This window comes from Haliaeetus albicilla, chromosome 8, assembly GCF_947461875.1.
Source record: "Haliaeetus albicilla chromosome 8, bHalAlb1.1, whole genome shotgun sequence".
NCBI classification, from domain to species: domain Eukaryota; kingdom Metazoa; phylum Chordata; class Aves; order Accipitriformes; family Accipitridae; genus Haliaeetus; species Haliaeetus albicilla.
In genome coordinates this window covers 13123879-13144385 of record NC_091490.1, presented here as the reverse complement: position 1 = coordinate 13144385, position 20507 = coordinate 13123879, and the positions used below count along the sequence as shown (strand labels likewise).

The window sequence follows — 20507 nt, the reverse complement described above, 5'->3', positions numbered from 1 at the left end:
CTTTTTTTTCTTTATGGAGTCTGATGGAAGAAAAGGCCATGGCTCACATGGCCCCCTCCTCCCTAAGGTTTGAGATCTGGGCAAGTGGTGGAGCTCTTGTTCTTTAGGGCTGGTCGGCAGGCTGCCTGAGCCTAGCACAGCTCTGAAGTCCTGGGAGGAGGAGGATGCTGTACAATGGCTGTACTTGCATTGCCTTCACTGGGACAGATATACAGGTGTGTCACCTGCCTCACCACAGGTGGAAGCTGTAGCCTGGGTGAATTCCTAGCCCTGGAGTGTGTCAAAACTGACACTTCCCAGGGCTCCAGCCCTGTGATGGGGCTAGAAGGAAGAACCCCTGACTTGCTTCAGCTTCCACAGAGTAGTGAACCAGCTCTGAACTGGCCCCTGCCTAAGGCAGGGCCCTCTGCCCAGCTGCTGCCTGCTTTGGTGCCAGCTGTGGTGGGGAGGAGCAAGGCTCAACTGAAAGCACAGTATGTCTGTGGCCCCAGTTTATGCTGTGTCCTTACTGTGCCTCTGCAGGCACCTACCTGTAGTGATAACCTGTGCCAGAGCAGTCTGTGGCCTTGTTCTTGGCAGTCTGAGCTGTAGTGGTGCCTGCACACATCAGTTAAGCCTTGTTCTGCTACATGCAGCCTCTGTGCTGCAGCCAACACTGCCTGATCTTACAGTGCTGGAGTAGAATAGCTACTTTTGCACTGAGTTTAGTACTGAATTTAAGAGCCAAATGCTATGGGAAAAAAAGTGGGGGCAGGGGCTGGAAACATACAGCAACAGCTGTAATCACCCCAAAGGCCAGAAAGGGGGTGGCAATGGCACGAAGCCTGATGCAGAACAAAAGGTTAGTTTACATTGCCACAGCCAGCTTAGACATCATGCAAGACACTCTCAAAGCACCATAAACCCAGTGCATAGCTCTTAGTCATATATTCTTCCAGCAGCCCTGATCTCCCTCCTGGTCCTAAACTTGAGGCTGCACACAGGAATGCAGGCAGCAAGGCTCAGCTGACATTTGGTAGAGCTTGACTCCCCAGCACTTGGAAAAACACATTTTTTTTCCAGGTTCAGTTATGCTGGTGCAAGTTGCAGGGAGCATATTTGAGCCTTTACCTAAGCAAGAGCCAGCACAGCCACAGCAGCCATGCTGTCTGAGGCTGTGGGGCTGCACCAGACCCACCAAGCCTGTCCATCAGCTGCACCAGCAGAGGCCAGGGGCTGCACAGCTGATTAGCACCTTGGCCTGTGCAAAGCAGCTTGACAAAGCCTGTGCCTCCCATCAGCCTGTGATTAGCTGAGGGTGGATTATTATTAACTGTTTTCACCTTCCCCTCAGCACAGTACCATGCTGTACCTGGCACCAGGCTTCTCCTCTGCCTAAGCTTTAAGCCAGCTGCAGCCTTCAAAGGTGGGCAGTGTTGGCACCAACTCATGCTGCACTGAGGCCAGGCCGTGTGCCCCCCACACCCACCAGAGCAGCCCCACACCTGTTGCTGACCAGGGGCACAGACTCAAAAACCAGCTTGCAGCAGCTGAGCCCAGCACCTTCCCAGCAGGGCTATTGGTGCATCCCCATCTGGCCACGTGGGGAAGAGCAGGGGAGGTCTGAGGGAGGAAGAGGCAGCTCTCCCTCTTCAGAAGCAAACCCTAGGGCAGCAGCTGGATCAAACGGGGACAGGGGCAGGAACCCATATGCAAGGTTGGGCTTTTTCCCAGAGCTGTGCTGCTGTGGTAGAAGCCCTGCCCCTCTGATGCCACGAGTTAGCACAGGCTTGCCTTAAGCAGATTAAAGCTTCCACTGGTTCCTGACCATGGAAGGAAGGCTTTATAGGCCTGAAAGCTGGTGTATTTTCTTCACTCCTATGTAGTAGTAGAGCTCATCTTGCCTCTCTCCTTCACACATACCCACCCCCAGAAGCTGTGCATTACCCACCCCTTGAAAGTCCTCCAATTATTACTAGAAGGTGATAGTATGCAGTATCTTCCTTTGGCCCCATACTGGTCTTACTGCCCCAGAGCAAGGAAGGAGCTGGGCACTGATCCAGCACACCCAGGAAACACTGCCATATAAGGTGTGATTTCAGCTCAGAGCAGCAGCCCAGGCTGACCATGACAGCATATAAATTACCAAGCACCATGGCCAGCCCATGGAAAGATCACAGCTAACAGGAACAATTGGAGGAAGGGAAAGCAGAGCACACAAAGGGAACAGCCTGTTTTAAAGTGAGAACCATAAGGAGTTTAAACTATTGTTACTATTTTGGGCAAAAGCAAAGACAGTCCTGTCTTTACCAAAAGCCAGCCAGGCAGCAGGGAGGAGGCAGCTAGACAGGAAAAGCTCCATCTCAGCTGTACTGTCACCTACAGCTCCTGAAGCAGTGACTTCTGAGCACTGGAACTAATGTTCTGGTTCCTGCTGAAATGGTGAACAACAAGTTCTCCTGCCAGTTCTTGCCCACAGAGAAGCAGCAACAACTGGGAGAACACTACACAGTGCAGCAGCCAGATCCCATTTTAAGGCTTCATACATACAAGGACACTGAGCCCTGTAAAATGGGGTGATGCCCACATGCAGTTAGGCATATTGGTCACACGAGTTCAGGTCACTTGAAAAGGTTTTCCTACATTTCAGAGGTGTGCAGCAGCTCAGACAGGGTCAGCAGAGCTTTCCTGCTCTAGGGCTTTGGCTGGACATCCACTAAAGCCCTCCCACACCCCAACCAAAGCTGCAGTGAAACTCAGCTTCTGGACGCCTGCTGGTCTAATGCATTCCTCCCAGCCACAAGCAGCCCAGCCAGCTACCCACCACTCTTCACAGGCTTGAGTCATCAATCACCTCAGCTGGCCTCTCTGCACAGGTCACAAGGTGATGGGGGAGGCAGCACTGCACTACAACAGCACTGAAGGGAAGCCAGACTGTCTCAGGTGGTAGAGACAACAGAGCACAAGCTGGCAAAACACACTTCTGTAGCAAGAACAAGGCAGCAGCAACATAAACCTCCCTCTGACCAGCCCAAGCTATGTTCTGCACAGATCCACACTGCAGGGGCATTCACAGATGGCAGCAGCTCTGGCTTCAGCAGATGCAGAAAGCAACAGACTGCTGTCTCCCCATCACCTGGGCTTCCAGGGGCTCTATTCCCTCTGCCACACCTCAGCTCCCCAGGATTTCTGAGAAGCAGCAGCTCCTTCTGGGCAGCTGGCCCTGGTCCCAGCCCACACCCACACTCCACCCCAGCCATTCTTTCACAGGGTGGAGCCACTTTCACAACAGGAGCCTTGACACATTTCCTGCCCTGAGCACCCCTCTACCAAAACACTTGGAAACAATCTGCCATCTGCTTCATCAGCACACTGCTATCTCCCTCTCCCCCCAACACACAAACCTGCTACTCCAGCTGCTTCTCCCAGCCCTGCCTCCAACCACACTGGGCAGGACGAAGCATCTGGAACAGTTTCTGAGCACAGCAAGCCAGGAAAACAAGAGGGCAGAGCCATTTCTCCTTCTGTCTGTTTATTTGTGATAGAAGAGCAGCCCAATCTGACAGGGCCTGGCTCCTTCACCTCATCCTCAAGGCCATCAGCATGGTTTTGGTTACAGCCAGAGCAGGTGATGGGCACCAGGCCCAGGAGAGCTGCTGCACTGCCCTGCAGTAGGGTAGAGTACACCTTCACCCAGGCCCAGTCAGATCCACAGAGGCAAGAGGTGCTCACTGTTACACCACAGCAGGGCACACTACAACCATCCTCTGCTGTGCTCATGCTGGGCCAGAGCAGGGCTGGTCCCAAGCAGGAGAGCCCAGGGGCTGATTCTAGGGGCAATTATTGCTCAAGTTTGCAGGAATGGAAGTGGTCCAAACCAAGGCTGAGCTTGGCCTCCCCCACCCTAGAGCAACCCACCAGCTGCCATAAAGGATCAGGCAAGTGTGGCTAAAGCACACACCAAGCACCCAGCCCAGGCACAGAAAGGCAAGGCAACCTGGGCTTATCATGTGGGGGAGGCATTTCAGGCTGTCACAACCCCTGCTACATACTAGGCACCGGGCATGTGTACTGTACTGGGCAGGTCTGGGCCCTCAAGTCCCATATGCACTGCCCCTACATTCTCCACAGCCATGCCTGAGCAGATATGCCAGGGCAGAACCCCCAACCTGGGTGCACAGGGACCAGAAGGGACATGCAGCACTGTGGCATGGAACAAAGCAGCACAAGGCATGGTAGAGCAGAAGCACTCACGCTTCAGCTGGCAGCATCAAGCAGCCAGGGACAAGTCTGCTCATCCACACAGGCTCTGATGAGACAGGGAAGAGGACAGGGCACCAGGACAGGGACCAGTCTCTTCTTTTGGTCCTACTCAGAAGGAAGTGGCCCCTAGGCAGAAGGGCCAGATGTAGGCACTTGGGGAAGTTCCTTTGGAAACACTGGAATGGGACTGCAGCCCCACAGCTGTGATGCAGGCAGCTGCCTCTCTGCTCAGCAACACCAAGAAACAGCACAGGCCCTCCCAGGAGCAGGAGAAGTTGCCCATGACTGCTCAGAGCAGAGGGGCTGGGCATGCAGACAGAGGACAGCAGGGCTGGGCACAGGGGTACAACAGTCTGTAGGCACTTGACTTGGCTAGTGGCACCCAGGAGCAGGGGAACAGGTCCCAGCTGCCTCTGCCCCGGGGCTCTCATTGGCTCTGGGAGGGCCTTGCCCTCTAGTTGGCTTTGACCTTGCCATTGGTGACAGTGCCATTCTCATGGATGCTGCTACCATTGTGCTGGACTGCTTGCTGAGCCACCCGGGGCAACCGTTTGCCCTTGGTGTAGGACTGGTACCAGAAGTTGGAGAAGAGGATGAAGAAGATGGTCCCATAAATCCAGATGAGGTGGATGAAGATGGGGAACTGGTACTGGCAGCTGGGCATGAAGTAATACTGGGAGATGTGGATGGAGACAATCACAAACTGTGCCTGGGAGCAAGGCAGAGCAGGGATAAGTTACTCATGAATGCAGGGTCAGGGATCCCACTAGAGACCTTCTTTCTAAATGAAACCATTAGGCTCCTTTCCCACTCTGAAGCAGAGGTCCTTATGGTGAGGCACCAGCAGCAGCAGCTGGAAAAGGCAGGCACAAGCCTCAAGGCAGCATGCACCTCTCACCCTCCCAACATGGTTGTAGCCCAAGGGCAGCAGGCTGAGCAGCACCCACACCCTAACCAGGCTGTTAGGGCTATGAGAGGCCCACAGCGGACCAGAGCTGCTAGAAACCCAGAGTGAAAGGCTACAGAAGAGACAACTAGAGCTGCTGGGCTGCACTTTCATAGCTACAAGGGCTGGCCTGCCCCTCGCATCAGAGGCTGAGGGCACATGCTCTGCTCCACAGCACAGACTCACCAGCTGGATGGCTGTAATGTGCTTCTTCCACCACAGGTACTTCTGAAAGGCAGGTCCTGCTGCTGAGAGTCCATAGTAGAAGTACATGACAACATGCACCATGGAATTGATCATGGCATGGAATGAGCCCATTCCCCCTGTTAAGACAGATTTTCATTAGCATAAGTCAATCCTCTGCAGCAATCAGCACTACAAGGAGCTCCTAGCAGCCCAGCAGGGCCAAAAACCCACTTCTCAGCATGCTGTGGCTAACCCCACCCTCTCCCCAAGCTGTGTACCCAGGCAGTTTCCACCTTACCTGGACCAAACTTTGCTCCCCACCACCAGCTCCAAGGCAGAACAGAGTGGTGGAAGAGGTGCAGGAATGTGACCTGTTCATTCTTCTTCCGCAGGACAAAGATCACCTGCAATAAGATCCCAAAAGCATCAAGGACCTGTAGCCCTGGGAGCACCTGGAGCAGGCTGGGCCACTAATCCACAGTGTCTGATCTCAGTGATGCTTCCCCCATCTCCAAGCTCACTGATCCCACACATCAGGTCACCCCACAGCTTCCAGAGCTATAATATGCCAGGAATGGCCTCTGCAATAGCCTAGAGTAGGCTCCTTGGCAGTGATGCCAGCCAGAAGCACTACCAGGTCATACTGGAAGGGCTGAAGCAAGCATCTACCCCAAGTACACTGGGCCCCAACTCCCTGCCCAGCAAGCAGTGACAAGGCCTCCTCAGCAACTCACTCACCGTGTCTGTCAGTTCAATGAACTTGGAGAAGACAAAGAGCCAAGCAACACTGACCATCTGTAACAGAACAGGTTAACATTAGGGATGCACCTCAGCCTGAACATGCCCAGTGACCAAGGGTCTCTATACAGTAACCCTGAGGTGAAACCAAGAGTCACGGACCGCAAGTCCTCTGCCTCAGGAGAGGCAGGTAGCTGTGACCTTGCTGTCCAAACAGAAGCACTAAATGCCATCCCCACTTATCAGGAGAGGGACAAGAACTCACCCTGAGGGCCTTGGGGTCCTGCGAGAAGTCCACAGGGTCACATCGCCAGGTGTAACCAGTAAGCCACCCTGCCATCAGGAACTGCAACAAGAGCATCATCAGGGTGAGGCCAAACACATCACCTACTGCACAGCAGGGCTGGGAACAGCCTACAAAAGGGCTCCCCAGCACCCATGTAGCCTGTGTGCACTGCTACAAAGCCTACTGCTGACAACTCACCTCATAGACTATGTAAAGTGAGAGTCCCACCAGAAAGAAGTTGTATAGCACCATGAACTTCTTCAGGTTTAAAGGCTTTCTGTTGGCCATTAGCCGGGGACCCAAGGATAGTACAAAGTAGACATATGCCAGAAGGATGCCCATCACAAGGAACGGGGACTGCATCAGTGGATAATCAGCAATGCGGGGGTCTGCAGAGAGAGCCACAGTGCGAAGCAGTTAGCATCCTCACCCCAATCTGCTGCCAGCAATGCTATTGCCAGAGATGAGGCAAGGACATGGCAATCCTGTTCTCCCAGGACAGGTGTGCAGGTAGGGGGAAGCAGTCTGGGAGCAGAGGCTGATGAAGCCAGCCAAGCTCAGTAAGGTAAAGCCTGAAGCTATGCTGCAGGGCAGCCTGGAAATCTTCTGCCCAGGAGGGTGCAAGTGCCCCAAAAGGGCCTGCACAGGCAATGAGGCAAGACAGCCTCATAACAGGCAGCCCCAAAAAAACCCAGAGCTGCATCTATGTCAGGGCAGAGGCAGGATGCAGCCAGACCCAGACTGCTTCAGGGATGACAGACCACACCCCTGTGCCTGTGGCACTAAGGCATGCAGGGCCACCTGCCCTGCAGCTGGGCAAAGCCAAACACTCACCTGCTTTCTTCATGAAGTCCTGATACATGGTCACAATCCCCTCCATGGTGGCAGTATCTCTGTGGAGAGAGAGAGAGGGCAGATCAGGCAGCTGTTTTTCCAGGAGGGCAGCCTGCAGAGCACAGCCCTGCAGATCAGCAAATTTCAAGCACAGCTTCAGAGGTACAGTCATGTGTTTCTGGCCAGCATTGCTCTCAGCTGATCACACACCAGCATCCCCTTTCCAGTTGAGCCACATGCTCCCCACTTCTCACTGAGCCTGGCCCTGTCTCCCCAGCTTTGCTGGGAACCCCATCATCCACCACCAGCAGTCCTTCCAAGGCAGCATCTTAACATTTCAAGCCAGCTGGGAAAGCTTCCAAGCACTGTATCTCTAGCCCCTTAGTCTTGCTCCTGCTGTACAGGCTCAAGCATTATCACCCACAACCATGATGTTGCCACCAGCCCTGCCACCCATACCCACGCAGCGCACTGCTCTGCCTGACCCTGGTGCAAGGTCTCCAAGGGAGATGCAGAGCTGGCCCACACTCTCAACAGAGCAGTGCTTTTATCCTCAGCTTTGGGCTCCTGCCTACTGATCCCCACCAGAGAAGCAACACAGCATCACTGGCAGACCCACTGCATGAGGAAGGAAAGCCATCAGTTCAGAAACAAAACAACAGTTTCTGGTGTCAGAGTTCCTGGTTTCACATCCTTGCACAAAACCCTCCTGACAAGAACTACCACCCCATAACTCAGCACCTCAGAGGCTCAGTGCATCCTACTTGACAATGACATTTCCACTCCCCTTCCAGACAGAGGACAGTATCCCCAGGTAGTGGAGAAAGCCACAGGAGAAGGATTCGAGGCTGCAGGGAGAAGGACTGGCACTCCCCACACTTGCTCAACCTCACTATATGCACATACCAGACAGTGATCCAGGCAGATGCTCTCCAGAAAAGCAGGAAGGGCCCAGGCTCTTGCTGCTGCAGGCAAGTTTGAAACACCCTCACCCAGCCCCCTGTGCTCCCCAACCTCTCCCCAGCCCACAGGGCACCAGAGCAGCAAGAAGGCAGGCAGAGCACAGGCCCAGCCTCACCTGACTCACCCACCTGCGAGGGAGGCATTCCCCACAGCTGCTACCAGGCACTCCACCTACCCCTTCATCCAGAAAGGTGCACAGGAATCACTGCCCACACGCAGGCCTGGGGAAACGGGTCCCCAGCCTCCCCAGGAAGTTTATTGCTGCCACCACCAGGAAGCATGCAGCCTCTCCCAGACCAGCAGTCAGGAGGCTGAAGCCAGAGTAACCTTCTCCCCAGTAAGGACCCACTGCTACCTTAAGCCCTCACCAGCCAGCACCAGCATCACTCCTTCAGCTTTGCTTCAAGAGGAAGAGCTCAGCAAAGTTCTCTTTGCTCTAGCTGGGACCCAGGCAGGACAGCAGCAGACACCACCGGTGCAGTGCTACCAAGCTCCTACGTGACAGGCTTCACTGGCAGCAATCTTCATAGGGCCTGGCACACACCATTCTGGCTCACCATTCTCTGCAAATCACTTTAGTGCAGCAACAGTGCTGGCTCTGTGCCTGCCCAGTCATACCCTCTCTGCTTCTCCAAAGTGTGGAGTATCACCCAACCTCTCTGCAACAGCAGGGGGGTAGAACAGCTCTCCCCCTTCACCCCCCACCCCTCAAAGTACCCACTCCTCCAAGCAAGGCTCCAGAGCAGCCTACACAGCCACGCATCCCAAGGACAGAGCACAAGAAGTATTGCTGTGCTTCAGAAAGCACAGAGGGTGGTTCCTCACACCACCTTAGAAGCAGCTGCAGCAATAGGGCAAAGCCTGCTCAGGACTGATCCCCCACACCTCAGGTGCACCAGCAGAACAGATGCTCACCTTCCCAACCCAGGGTTTCAAGGCATTTAATAGCAAGTAATACTCACTTGTGGTATCACTGTGATATAAGTAATATTTAAGGTCCTGGGCGCTGCCAAGATTATCAACTCTCCACATGCAGCAGAGGCGAGAAAAGTGTAGTAGGAACTATAGCATCCTTGAGAGCCACTCAAGGCTCCAGCTGTGGGAAATGCAGTAAGTACAAGTCCTGAAAGCTGCTGAGCTTTAAGTTGCTTTAATGGCTAAGAGCAAGCTCCAAACTTGTCTGTCTAGTTTCAGCTTTCAACCACTACATCCAGCTACACCTTTATTTGCTAGATTGAGGAGCCCTCAAGAGTTAGTTCCCAGCAGAGGTACATGACTATTCAAGCTCTATGTTTATCTTATCAAGCTGAATGAGTCAGCCTTACTATAGGTCTAGGGCAGAGACATAACTCCTGCAGAGTACTTGCCTATTTTGGGCAGGCTAGGATGAGAAGATAGTTCAGTCACTGACAAGCTCAGAGCTACATCTCACACTGCAGGGAAACACTTGAGCTCAGGCACTACAGATTACTTTGCTGACCCTGATGCCAGCAAGGCTCCAGCATCACTGGCGAACTAGGACTCCAGCTCAAAACCATTCAGGGTCCCAGGACACTGGAGACTTAGGTGAGAAGACTCACACTGCAGTTTTGCTCTGACAGACCTGCTGAAGGCTGCACAGAGCACACAGCAGACAAGGGTCATCCTGGCAGCAGCCCTGAACCCAGACAACTATCCCCCCCAAGCAGTGGGAGAAGCCCACTTCAACCCAGCACGAGCACAGAAGTCCCCACCAGTGTGAACAGCAACAAGTCCCTCTTACTGCTGTGCCTTGTGAAGCACCTCCACCACACCTACAGCCATACATGTCACAAGGAGACAGGAAACATTGGACTTGTCCTGAGCTTGGGCTCTGGCAAGCACTAGGACTTCTATCAGGGCAAAACTAGCAGGATTATGCTACAGGCCCTTATGAAAAAGACCTGTGCGTTTTCCACAGCTTCCCCAGGCAGAACATCCTGCTGCAGCTAGAACCACCACATCTCCAGGGAACCCCCAAGGTCTTTGGGTCTTTGCAAGCCCTGGTATCCACACTAGCATGCTACATAGTCCTGCATTAGACAGAAGCGGCAGTGTGCCTTGCTCAGTGAGCAGAAGCAGGTATGTCTCACCCTCCTCTGTCTCCCGGGGCAGCCACTGGCCTTGGGGTGTTGGCAGTTGAGCTCCAAAGGGGGAGTTGTAGAGCAGGCCCAAACATTACCTTCACTAAGCAGGAGGATGCCAAGTACACTGGCCTGCCTGAGCCATGATGGCACCATGCCAGCCCTTCTGCTGCAGGCAGGGGTTTTCCAGCACAGAGCAGCATCTGGAAACCTGAACTCACCTCTGCCATTTCCTCTGTGTACAACACCAGTACTTGATGTCCCTCTGCACTTTGAGAGAGGTTCACCATCCATCCAGGCATCCGCTCTTACTGCCCTCCATGCTACACTGTGCATCACACACTGTAGGCATTTACAGCTCAGTGGTTGGTATCTGTCCTCTCTGCACAGGGGAGACACTCTCCTTTGACTCCTCCTGGATCCTGATCCTCTTGGGCAAGGAGCTGGGAGGAGATAGGGAACCCAAAGCTGAGCCTTGAACAGCTGAAGAAAAGAAAACAGGTCCAAGCATCCCAAAGCATCAGGAACCCTGGAGGGCCAAACACACCCTGCACAATACCTAGTGACCTTGCAACAAATCTCCTTCCACCTCTCACCAACAGGGTGTCACTCCCCCATCTCAGAGAGAAAGTTCCCACTATTTGAAAACCAGATTATCAGGCCACATTCTGCCCCTGTAACCAACATCAAGGATTAGATACTTGCTTACACCAAGCAATGTGTACACTGCATATTTCCAACAAGCTACACAACTAATTAGTGCAACTTCAGCAAGAACAGCCAGGCCCTTCATAACCAGCCCCAGCAACCCAAGAGCAGTCGGACCACAGCATCATGAACCATGACACTGACAGAGACCAGAGCTCATCCCAGTTAGTTTTGTTAACAGCCTTGCAGGGTACATCTCTCCCCAAACAGCAACCATCTGCAAGCAACACTCAGCCCCAGCCATCCAACACCCAACGCTCCTACCCCATCAGCATTTGAGTCAGAAATCAGCCTGTAATAAGTGTGAAAGCAAGCCACCTTAATCTCCCCACTATTTTAATTACAGGCAGCACTAAAACAGTCTGATAGGCGGCCACAGAGCTGTCACCCCAGGGAGAGCTGGCACAGGGCCCTTGCTGAACTGGCTAAAGCAGGCCTGGCCCCTGTGGGGATCCTAAGGGAGTAGCAACCCTCAGAGGTCAGGAGATAACCAGTTGGCCAGATATCAAACCAACCCACATCCCTGACCTACAAGCTGGCAGCAAGGCTTGCTGCCTGATGCAGCTCTGAGCTCCACAGCCTCTCAGGAAGACAGATCTTCCTCCCCCAGCTCCCTACCACAGCACCTGCCCAGCTTCCTGGAGCTCCAGAAAGTCACTGTGGGGTCCAGCAAGGTGTGCACAGAGCTCTGTGCACCCAGGGAATATGTTTCCCAGCAGAGCTATGGGTACCTGTGGTTCAAAAGCATCTGCCAGTAGCAGCTGCTGCTGTGGAAAAGTGGGACTGACCAACCCAGGGTCTGGTGGCCCCAGACCAGGCACAGACAGGGCTGTGCACAGCAGACACTGAGGTTGGCACCTCAAACCATCACCAAGAGCTGTCAGTCACAGCTCCAGGAGATGCTTTCCTGAGCTTATACACAAGTGAATCCAGCAAGATGAGGAACCATGTCTGCCCTAGACACACAAGCAGCAAGGCAGTCAGAGCAAGACAAGAAGGAGAAAGAGCCTGGCCAGCCCTAAGCAGCAAAACCCTGTTCTTTATCAACTCTGCAGTGGGATCACTCTAAGACTAAAGTTTACCAAGAAGCACAGGAAACTAGATTTGGATCTCCTTTGCCACTCTGTGCCCGGGTGAAAGGAAGAGGGGCCTGTAACCAGACAGTGCACACTTGCTTCACACAGAGCATCTCAGGACACCAGCTCAAGCACATGCAGCCGAAAGCACTCAACAGGAGAGCTATATTCAAGTACACCTGCATTACTGCTAATGGTTTCAGCGATCTGACTGAAGACTCAGTTAAGGCACTATTGTCCACATGCTACTAAAGTCATTTTTCTCCCTCTCAAGAGAAATCACAGCCTAAAGAGATGCCTGTGCACCAGCTCATAGGGCACAGAAGACCAGTCTGGCAGGAGAGCATGAGCTGCTATGTTTCAAGTGTGGAAAGCCATACCAGCAGATTAGGGCAGAGCAGGAATGTAGCTCTCCTAGCCTGGCACCTTGGCTCTAAGGATTTGGGACAGAGTCTGATCAGAGTTTGAAGACAACCAGTCCCAGAATTCTCAGCTCACAACAGAACTACAAAGTCTACAAAGAAACTTCATGCTACCACCACCAGATCAGTTTTCCAACTTGAATCACATCCATTTGTCACTTCCTCTGGCTCAGCTACTTCATGCTGAGTGTCAAAGGACATGGCTAACAGCCTGGTACCATATGCTCTGCATCAGTATACTCTGAAGTTAGTATAGGAGGACAAAGTCAGTATAGGAAAGAAGGGATGCAAACTCTCAAACCCTTGATATGTAACAGCTCTTGCAAGAGCTGCCATTGCAGCTGCTGCAGGAGTCACACTGGCTCCAAGTGGCAGGAAGTGACCCATCTAAAGTTGGAGTTTCCCCATCTTTACCAAGTGTGTGTTAATACCCCACCACTATCTCACACTGTGGCTGTAAAACCCTGAGGCCTTTGGATAGCATTCTACAGAGATTAAGCTCTCCCCTTCCCATGCTCACTGGAAGCAAGGAGAGCAAGATGAGACTCCCAGATCAGCAGGCAAGCTCTGCAGAGCCTGGGCAGTCAGTGTGGTACCTCACAAGCTTTTAAGGGAAGGAGCAAGCCCATTGCAATAGGGTACTGGTAACCTTGTACAAAAACCAAGGCAGGTAATCAGACTCCAAGGTCCCACAAGAGCATACATTGCAGTAAAAGGCCTACAGGCACAGCACAGTGTTTTTTCAGGGACAGCACCTCCCCAGGCTGATCAGGCAAGCTGTTAGAGTAGGCTTACTCCTTATCACATTCAACACTAGTGGCTGCGTATTCAGGGCACTGATATCAGTACAGATGAGAGCAGTTGGAGAAAAAGCAGGGAAAAGGCAATATTAGGCAGAAAGTCTGACATAGCAAGGAACAAATTAGTAAAGTAGTGAAGGACGAAAAGAAACAGAGGGTGAGATACCTACAGAAATAGAAAATAAGGTTTCCAAGCTAACCACACTGAGCTGTGTCAACTCCCTCATGCAGCACCAGGTGAGGGGGGAAGGAGGTGGAGGTGGCTGGGCTCCCTCTCCAAAGCAATGGCACCTGGCAGCCCCCCAGGGTACACAGGAGAGCAGACTCAGGAAGGACAGAACTAGGCAGGCAACAGAGGAGGGCAGGCAGGGCTAGACCAACGAAGGCCAACTCCCAACACCTACTTCTAGAAATAGGTCAAGTCATCTAAAGCCCTCTGGCAAAGGAACACAGAGCACCCCTATCTGGAGGTGGGACACACTGTACCAGAGCATTCATCTCTGGTTTTAATCATTATGCAAGTGCCTCACTACAAGGCTCCACACAGCAGTTCTGTAACCATTACACAGTAGTGATGACTGTGCTCTGTCCCATCTGGGCCTATGCATTAATTGGACAGGCACACCAAGACAAGATGGACATTAGAAGCCTACAAAGCAAGATGCAGAAAGGAAAGACTCCTAAAATCCCTCCAACAGCTCTATCTGGACCATTCAAGAAGCCCAAGTGTGAACCCAGAGCCACTTCTCATTGAGACAAGGGGTCACTGCCTGGAACTCACCATGACATCAGCTTCAGGCCCCCCTACCCTCCACACCAAGAAGGCAGTGCAGTCATACAACCACCTTATAACAAGAGAAAGGGATGTTCTCTGACAATACTACAGACATCAGACTCCAGCAGCACAGTATACACACCAAGATCCCAATAGGCATAACGCTTAACAGGTTAACAGCCCTCCAGACACAAAAAAAGAAGCATTAGGCCCAATTATCTCCACACAGGTATAGATGGACCATTCAAAGCCAGGGCTGGTGCTCCTACTGCTGGTCTTCTACAGACAGGGAAAGCCTCTTAGGGTTAAGTAGAAGCAGCATAAGATATAAAACCATATGTATACAGAGAAACTCTATTAAACCATGAGAGCAAGCTAGCTGATCTGATGCACAGGGTAAGAGCACTCCTTGCAGCAAGACTGGGGACATGCTGCCACAGCAACAGCTTACCACCCTGATCCATCCCACACGGAAGAATCAACCAGAAATTAAATACCCTGTGAGACACTAAGAGAAATCAAGAACCATCAGACCCAGTTAGCACCTCTACCATCCCCAAGTGACTAAAGTCTCAGTTAGCATCCAGACACAGGCCTGCTGGTGAAGAGCTGGCTGTGGCAGCTGCAACTTGTCATCTGAGCAACAGCAGCCCCACAACTCCTGCAGGGAAGAGCTCTGGCTCCTGGGGACCAGTTCCTCCCTGCAGGAGCCCAGGCTGCCTCACCTGTTTGACTAGCAAGAACCAGACTTTCCACCCCAAGTGCTCCCACCATCTGACAGCCAGTAGGGCACATGCTAGCACAAATCCAATACAAAAGCATAGAAACACAGGAGATCTCTTGGGACATCACAGGCACCACTCCCAAAATCTCCTGCAAGCTTCTTCCCAAAGGAAAGATCTCACCCTGAGTGACTGTGCTGTAACCCCAGCAGAAAAGGGGAAAGCATTCACCTGCAAACTTCAAGGACAGTGCCAAGCCAAGCATGCAGCAACGCACCTGCTTCTGATGCCAGCTTTTCTCCACCAGGAGAGAAAGGAAACACTACACACCTTGAATAAGCTCAGTTATTTTCACCTCCAAAACATGGTGCAAGACACCTCTAGGTCAGAGTGAGTTTTTACTCTCCTACCCTCAGTTTTAACAGTACTTTCTCTCATATTTCACTTCTGCCCAAAGGACCATATGATCCCCCCCATCTAACAGACTTTCAGGAAACAGAGGTGAGAATATGACACAGGGCAGAACTGCAGAGGCCCAGGCTGTGTGGGTGGCATGGCTTAATCCCTACAGCAAGATGCAGCAAGTAGATGCTGTAACAGCTGGCATCATGCTACTTCTCATAGGAACAGGCTGTCAGCAGCAGCTCAAACCCATGAGCTAGAGGGGCTTCCTAGGAAAGAGATAAGACACAGCAGCCTCAGTCAAGCCCCAAGGCCTCAGCCAGCTTTTTGACTCTTCAAATCATCCTCAAGAAGCTGCCCAGCAGGTCTGGTGGGAAGGTCAGCTCCATCCAGCTAGGAATCTGCCCTGGCTGCATTCTGGCAGAAGAGAAGGTGGTCAATTTGGGGCAGCACAGCAGGATGGATGCACTGCTGCACAGGCAATCCTGGTCTCTGAGAGGGGGAAGAGATGCTCTGAGGGAATGCACTAGCAGGGAAAGTGCCCTGTGTTATCCCATACTGCCCACTGAGCACAGGAAGGGGGATTCACCCCACTTCCTGCCCTTAGGACTCCAGAACCAAGGTGGTCAGTCACAGGGAAAGCACCTGACAGTCCCCCCACAGGAAGCAGCCTGGGCACCAAGGCATACAGACTGCCACCCCCAAAGCCTCCCCTCCTGTCACAATGCCTATGTATTTATGCTGTCTCATTTAGCTTGTTACAGAAATCAAAAAGCAGCTTCCCCAGTTGCCCCTTCATTACAGCAGAGGAACAGGCCCACATAAGAGACCTACAGACCAAGCCCAGTACTGCCTGTAGAAGGTCAGATGAGCATTTGGCCGTGGTTATTAAACCTGCAGTTGCCCAGCAAGTGCAGACCCCTGTGCATGACCACAAACCAGTCCAAGGTAAGCTTGCAGCCAGGCTACTGCTGCCACCAGGAGGGTGACAGTGACCTCCTCCTCCTCCCACCAACGTTCCAGAGCAAGGGCCAGATGGAGGCCAAGCACCTACACGAGCCGGCACTCAAAGCTAACATTGTGTCACAGCAGCGGGGGAGGCCTGGTACCGCCACCCTGCCCAGAGGAGGAGGGAAAAGCCATCTCAATGGTACATTGATGCTGAGGGCTGTGTAGGAGAAAGCTCTCCGGCCACTGAGCAGCCAGCCCTGCCGCCGGAGGCTGCTCTCGCCCTGCTGCAGCGAAGCCCCAGCACACCACAGCCCTCCTCAAGCCGTTCAACGTCCCCACAGCTTTCAGCCAGGGCCGAGCCCAGCGACCGCACCAGGGCGGAGGGTGCCGGGGAGCGCAGTCGGGGTCCCTGGGCACCGCCCCGCACGGGCCTTACCCCCCACCCCCAGCGAGGCGGCTCCGGCACAGGCCCCCAGCCCCGCATCCCGCTGCTGGCCGGAGGGAGCTCCGAGCCCCGCAGGGTCCCCCCCCCGCCCGGGGGTGGGAAGCGCGGGCGGCTCCCGGCAGGGCCTCGGGATGAGGCACCGCCTCGGGATGAGGCACCGCCGGGGCCTACCGCCGCGCCGGGCCCCGGAAGCGCGGTGCCGCGGCCCGCTCGAGCGCCGGCACCGCCGCCGACGGGGCCTGTACGGCCGGGCCCGGGGCTGCCGCCCGGCTGGGGCTGTGGGGAAGGGCCGCTGCCTGACAGCCCGGCGGCTGCCGGCCCCCGGGAGGCCGCGTACCGCCGCCGAGGTGACTGGGGGAGGTTAAGCCACCTTCCAGCGAGCACCGGCCGCGACCAGCCCCAGCAGCTGCCCCCAGCCCCACCAGAAGTGCCAGCATGGCAATGCCGATCCCCCTCCCTGAAGCTGTGCAGCCGCCAGATCTCGACGGAGAGGAAGCAAACCCCGGCTCGGGGCTCATCCCTGCCAGCAGCAGGGAGGCAGTCCTGGCACAGCCAGGACCCCGTCCCCGGCACAGCCACCAGGCAAAGACCTGCCAGGCCAGAGTGTTTGTGCCCTGGCACGCAACCAGCGAGGAGAGACAGTCCTTCCTTCTGGCAGACTAGGAAAGCATCCCAAGCACCGAACCGAGACAGTACAGAAGAGACAGCTCTAGCATATGACTGCCCCAAAGGAGGGCAGCCCAGCTGCTGGAAAGGAATTACGCCCTTCCCTGGGCACCCCGGAGCGTGCTCTGGCACAGCAGCACCGGGCTGTGAGCCGGGGGCTCTGGGGAGCACTGCAGCTCCTCACACCATCAGGACCCAGCTGCTCTTAAAAGCCACTTGAAGAACCCAGCTTGGGCTCCACTTATCATCCTCCTTCCAAGACAGGCAGGTGTGCACACTGCTGGCCTGTCACAGGCATCCACACTGCTTCTATAGTTATCCCCCCTCTAGGGGGGGTGACAGCCTCCACTAGCACCTTCCTGCCTGGTGGCAGCCCCACCCAGCCTCACCACCTGCCAAGAGCATGTCACAACACCCATCCCGCCCATCAGGCCAGTCTCTCCAGACTCATCCCTCCACCGCTTTGGTGAGGGGCACACCACCCACCTCCTCCCACACCCCAGAACATCCCAGGTGCAGGGACACAAACGCACCCACACAAGCCTCCTCCAGCCTCTACCACTCCTGCAGGCTGTTTAGCAGGTGCCAAGCCAGCACATGGCCCCACCAGGGCAGGGCCCACCACCCCAGCAGGCAAAGCTGCAATCCCAAAGCAGATAAACCTCGCTAAGGCCTCAGCGCTCCCCTGCTCTGCGACAACCTCAGCAAACAGCGCCAAAAGCCCTTCCAGCACACACCAACAGCAAACCCCAAGCCACCACCAAGCTCAGACACCTCCCTCCTCCCAAACTCCCCCCCCAAGAATCCAAAAGGACCCCTGGGAAAGACCAGGCACCCCCAGCCCAGCCCCACCAGACAGGGCTGGACGCCGGACCCAGCACCCACCGTCCCGGCTGGGTCGGTCGGTCGGTCGGTCAGTCAGTCAGTCAGTCTTCCCCGCCCCCAACGTGTACACAGCCCGCCCGCACACACTCACCATCAACCGCACCCGCCTCTACCCGCCACCACCGCTGACCCTGCCCTTAAATGGGGCTGCCCTACCCCCCTCGCCGCTGCCGATTGGCCTCGGGGGCTCGAGCTCCGCCCTCCAGGGCGGAGCTCGCCTCCCGAAGCCAATCGGCGCTAGCGTCGCTGCCCGCCCATTGCGTAGCCGCGCCCACGGGAGCAGCGCCTGGCGGGCCGGGGCTGCGCAGAGCCCTGACATCTTGAGGGGGGCGGTGCTGGATGTTGGGGCGGGTTTGGCTGATTTTTAGGGGCGAGGCAGCTGTCTGGGGAGACCGAGGAGGTGGACGGGCAGCAACAGGAGGGAAAAAATGGCAAATGGCTGGGAAAAGGCTGCGTGTTTGGGGAGGGTCTGGGTGAGGTGTGGAGGGTCGGCTGGCGGGTGGTGGTGAGGGCATGAGGGAAATGGCGGAAAGAGGGCCCTGGCCTTGCTCTCACACCGACCTCTGCTTTCTCTGCTGCTCGTGAGGTGGAGCCAGTCCTCTCGCAGTCCAGTGCCATCTCGACATCTGTTTCAAATGGGAGTCACACTCCTCCTCCGGGTTCACGCGAGATGCCTGTCGTCCACCCCAGCAGGAGAAGCGGCAGCACGGTGGGCAGAGAGGCCCGGCAAAGCCTGGGTCATCATCTCCAGCCAAGGCACAGCATCCTGGTCACTCACAGGTGGTGACCTGACCCCCACATGCATCTTCACAAGAGTGCAGTGTCAACGGGAGGCCCTCAACTTGGATGGTTTAGATGCACTCTTCCAGTCTGACACTTTCAGGAGACAACCAACTACAGATCAATAAACAAGTGGCACATATGCTCATTTTTTTCCCAGGGACACCACAACAGGTATTGCGAGCATTTGGAAACATAGGACAGGACACCCCAGAGATGTTAAGTCTCACTGCATGCTGTTTCCAGCACCACTTCATCTTGTGTTGTCTTCACAGACTTATCAAGGCTCATCTTAAAAAGTGGCTGGGCTTTGATTCGCACTTTTCTGATCTGATCTGAAGGCAGTTTCAGAATTCGCTATTCTAATTGTGAGGAATCATCTCATTTCCAGCTTAATTTGATGCACAGCCAGTTAATATCCATTTGTTCCTGTGCCAGCGTTGTCTTTTATCTCACATAGGTCCTTGCTTTGGTATTTATGCTCCAATGTATTTGTAGACAGCAATCATCTCCCTCTCAGCCATTACATGAAAGACTAAACAAGTTTTTCCAGCATTTTCTTACTAGGCAGCCTGTCCCTGTACCTAATGCCATGGTAACTCTTCTGACCATGCTGCTGTTCAAGTTCCCTCTCCTGAAGGCGGGTGACCAGGAGTGGTCACAGACCTTGTGCTCACCTGGTGAGAATTCCCTATCTGGATACAGCCAGGGCTGCATTCGCCCTTCTCAGTCCCACTTTGCAGTGACAACTCAGAGTAATTCTATGGCCAGTTACTTCCGTAACTCCTCTTCTTCAGGTGCTTGCAGCTCAGAAAGTCCCCCAAGTGAAGTAAAGAACTGCACTCCTGGTGACTTTCATGCCTTTTTTTGGTGGTACAGCATTCTTTTACTTTCCCCTACAGTGCCAATGCACCACAACGTTCTGATTTCATCAGATTACACCTAATATTTGTGCCAGTCCTTAAGGAAATCAATTTATAATAACATCTACGAAGTACCTCAGTAGTGACCTTCTGTGTGTCCTGATATGCTCCCTTTCACCAGGCTCTGCTTTCATTTTGACCTTAACCACTCCTTCCCACATAAAATTCCTGTGCTTGTTTCTGCTCCAACATCTACCAAGGTTCCCAACTGGTCTCAAGGTTCCCAGCTGCTTCCTTGGAGTCTGCACGGGGCCTATAGCTTTACAGAAAGGTTTTTTTAACTATCAGGTTAGTCAGACATAATAGACTATATTTTATCTCACTTGCCATTTCCTGTCCATGTGCTGCATTACTCTTTAATTGAATACTATTAACATCAGACTGGCAGGCCTGCAGCTGTCTGGAACACTCTTTCTCCCTTGTTAAGTATAGGCATCAGTCTTGTCTGCTATTCTCCACTTCTTTTTCTTTTTCGTCTTCCTTTTATTTTGCACCATTACTCTATTTTTAGTTGATTTGCGGTCCAGTTCAGTGGAAATCTTGCTGTATTGTTTGTCATGAAATAAGAGATCACCAGTGGATGCCTTCACGCTCCCTACTAGATACTTTTCCACCTTGTATCCCACATCTCATAGCTTTCTCCAAGCATTCCTTC

At 53.9% G+C, this 20507-nt stretch overlaps 1 protein-coding gene across 4 annotated transcripts; it reads right to left on the bottom strand.

Annotated features, from left to right (window-relative positions):
- Positions 1–3494: 3494 nt before the first annotated feature.
- Positions 3495–18291, bottom strand: ELOVL1 (ELOVL fatty acid elongase 1). Of its 4 annotated transcripts, none has more exons than XM_069788975.1 (9): positions 18241–18264; positions 10519–10740; positions 7233–7291; positions 6597–6787; positions 6378–6458; positions 6113–6169; positions 5673–5778; positions 5375–5511; positions 3495–4951 (listed from the first exon to the last, which is right to left on the bottom strand). In XM_069788975.1, the coding sequence occupies exons 3-9, from the start codon at positions 7276–7278 to the stop codon at positions 4697–4699; spliced, it is 873 nt and encodes a 290-aa protein (XP_069645076.1). In that variant the 5' UTR covers positions 7279–7291; positions 10519–10740; positions 18241–18264; the 3' UTR covers positions 3495–4696. The 4 variants fall into 4 exon arrangements, with proteins under 4 accessions (XP_069645076.1, XP_069645079.1, XP_069645078.1 ...); XM_069788978.1 differs by lacking the exon at positions 18241–18264 and adding an exon at positions 9158–9291; XM_069788977.1 differs by lacking the exon at positions 10519–10740 and having other exon boundaries at positions 18241–18291.
- Between the last annotated feature and the right edge of the window lie 2216 nt (positions 18292–20507).

Bases quoted from the DNA above. Each gene is read 5' to 3' on its own strand.
- ELOVL1 (XM_069788977.1), bottom strand. From the start codon at position 7,278: ATGGAGGGGATTGTGACCATGTATCAGGACTTCATGAAGAAAGCAG. The intron at 6,170-6,377 runs GTGAGTTCTTGT...GTTCTGTTACAG, and splicing joins AGGACCCCAAGGCCCTCAGG to ATGGTCAGTGTTGCTTGGCT. The intron at 5,512-5,672 runs GTAAGGTGGAAA...CTGTCTTAACAG, and splicing joins GGGAGCAAAGTTTGGTCCAG to GGGGAATGGGCTCATTCCAT.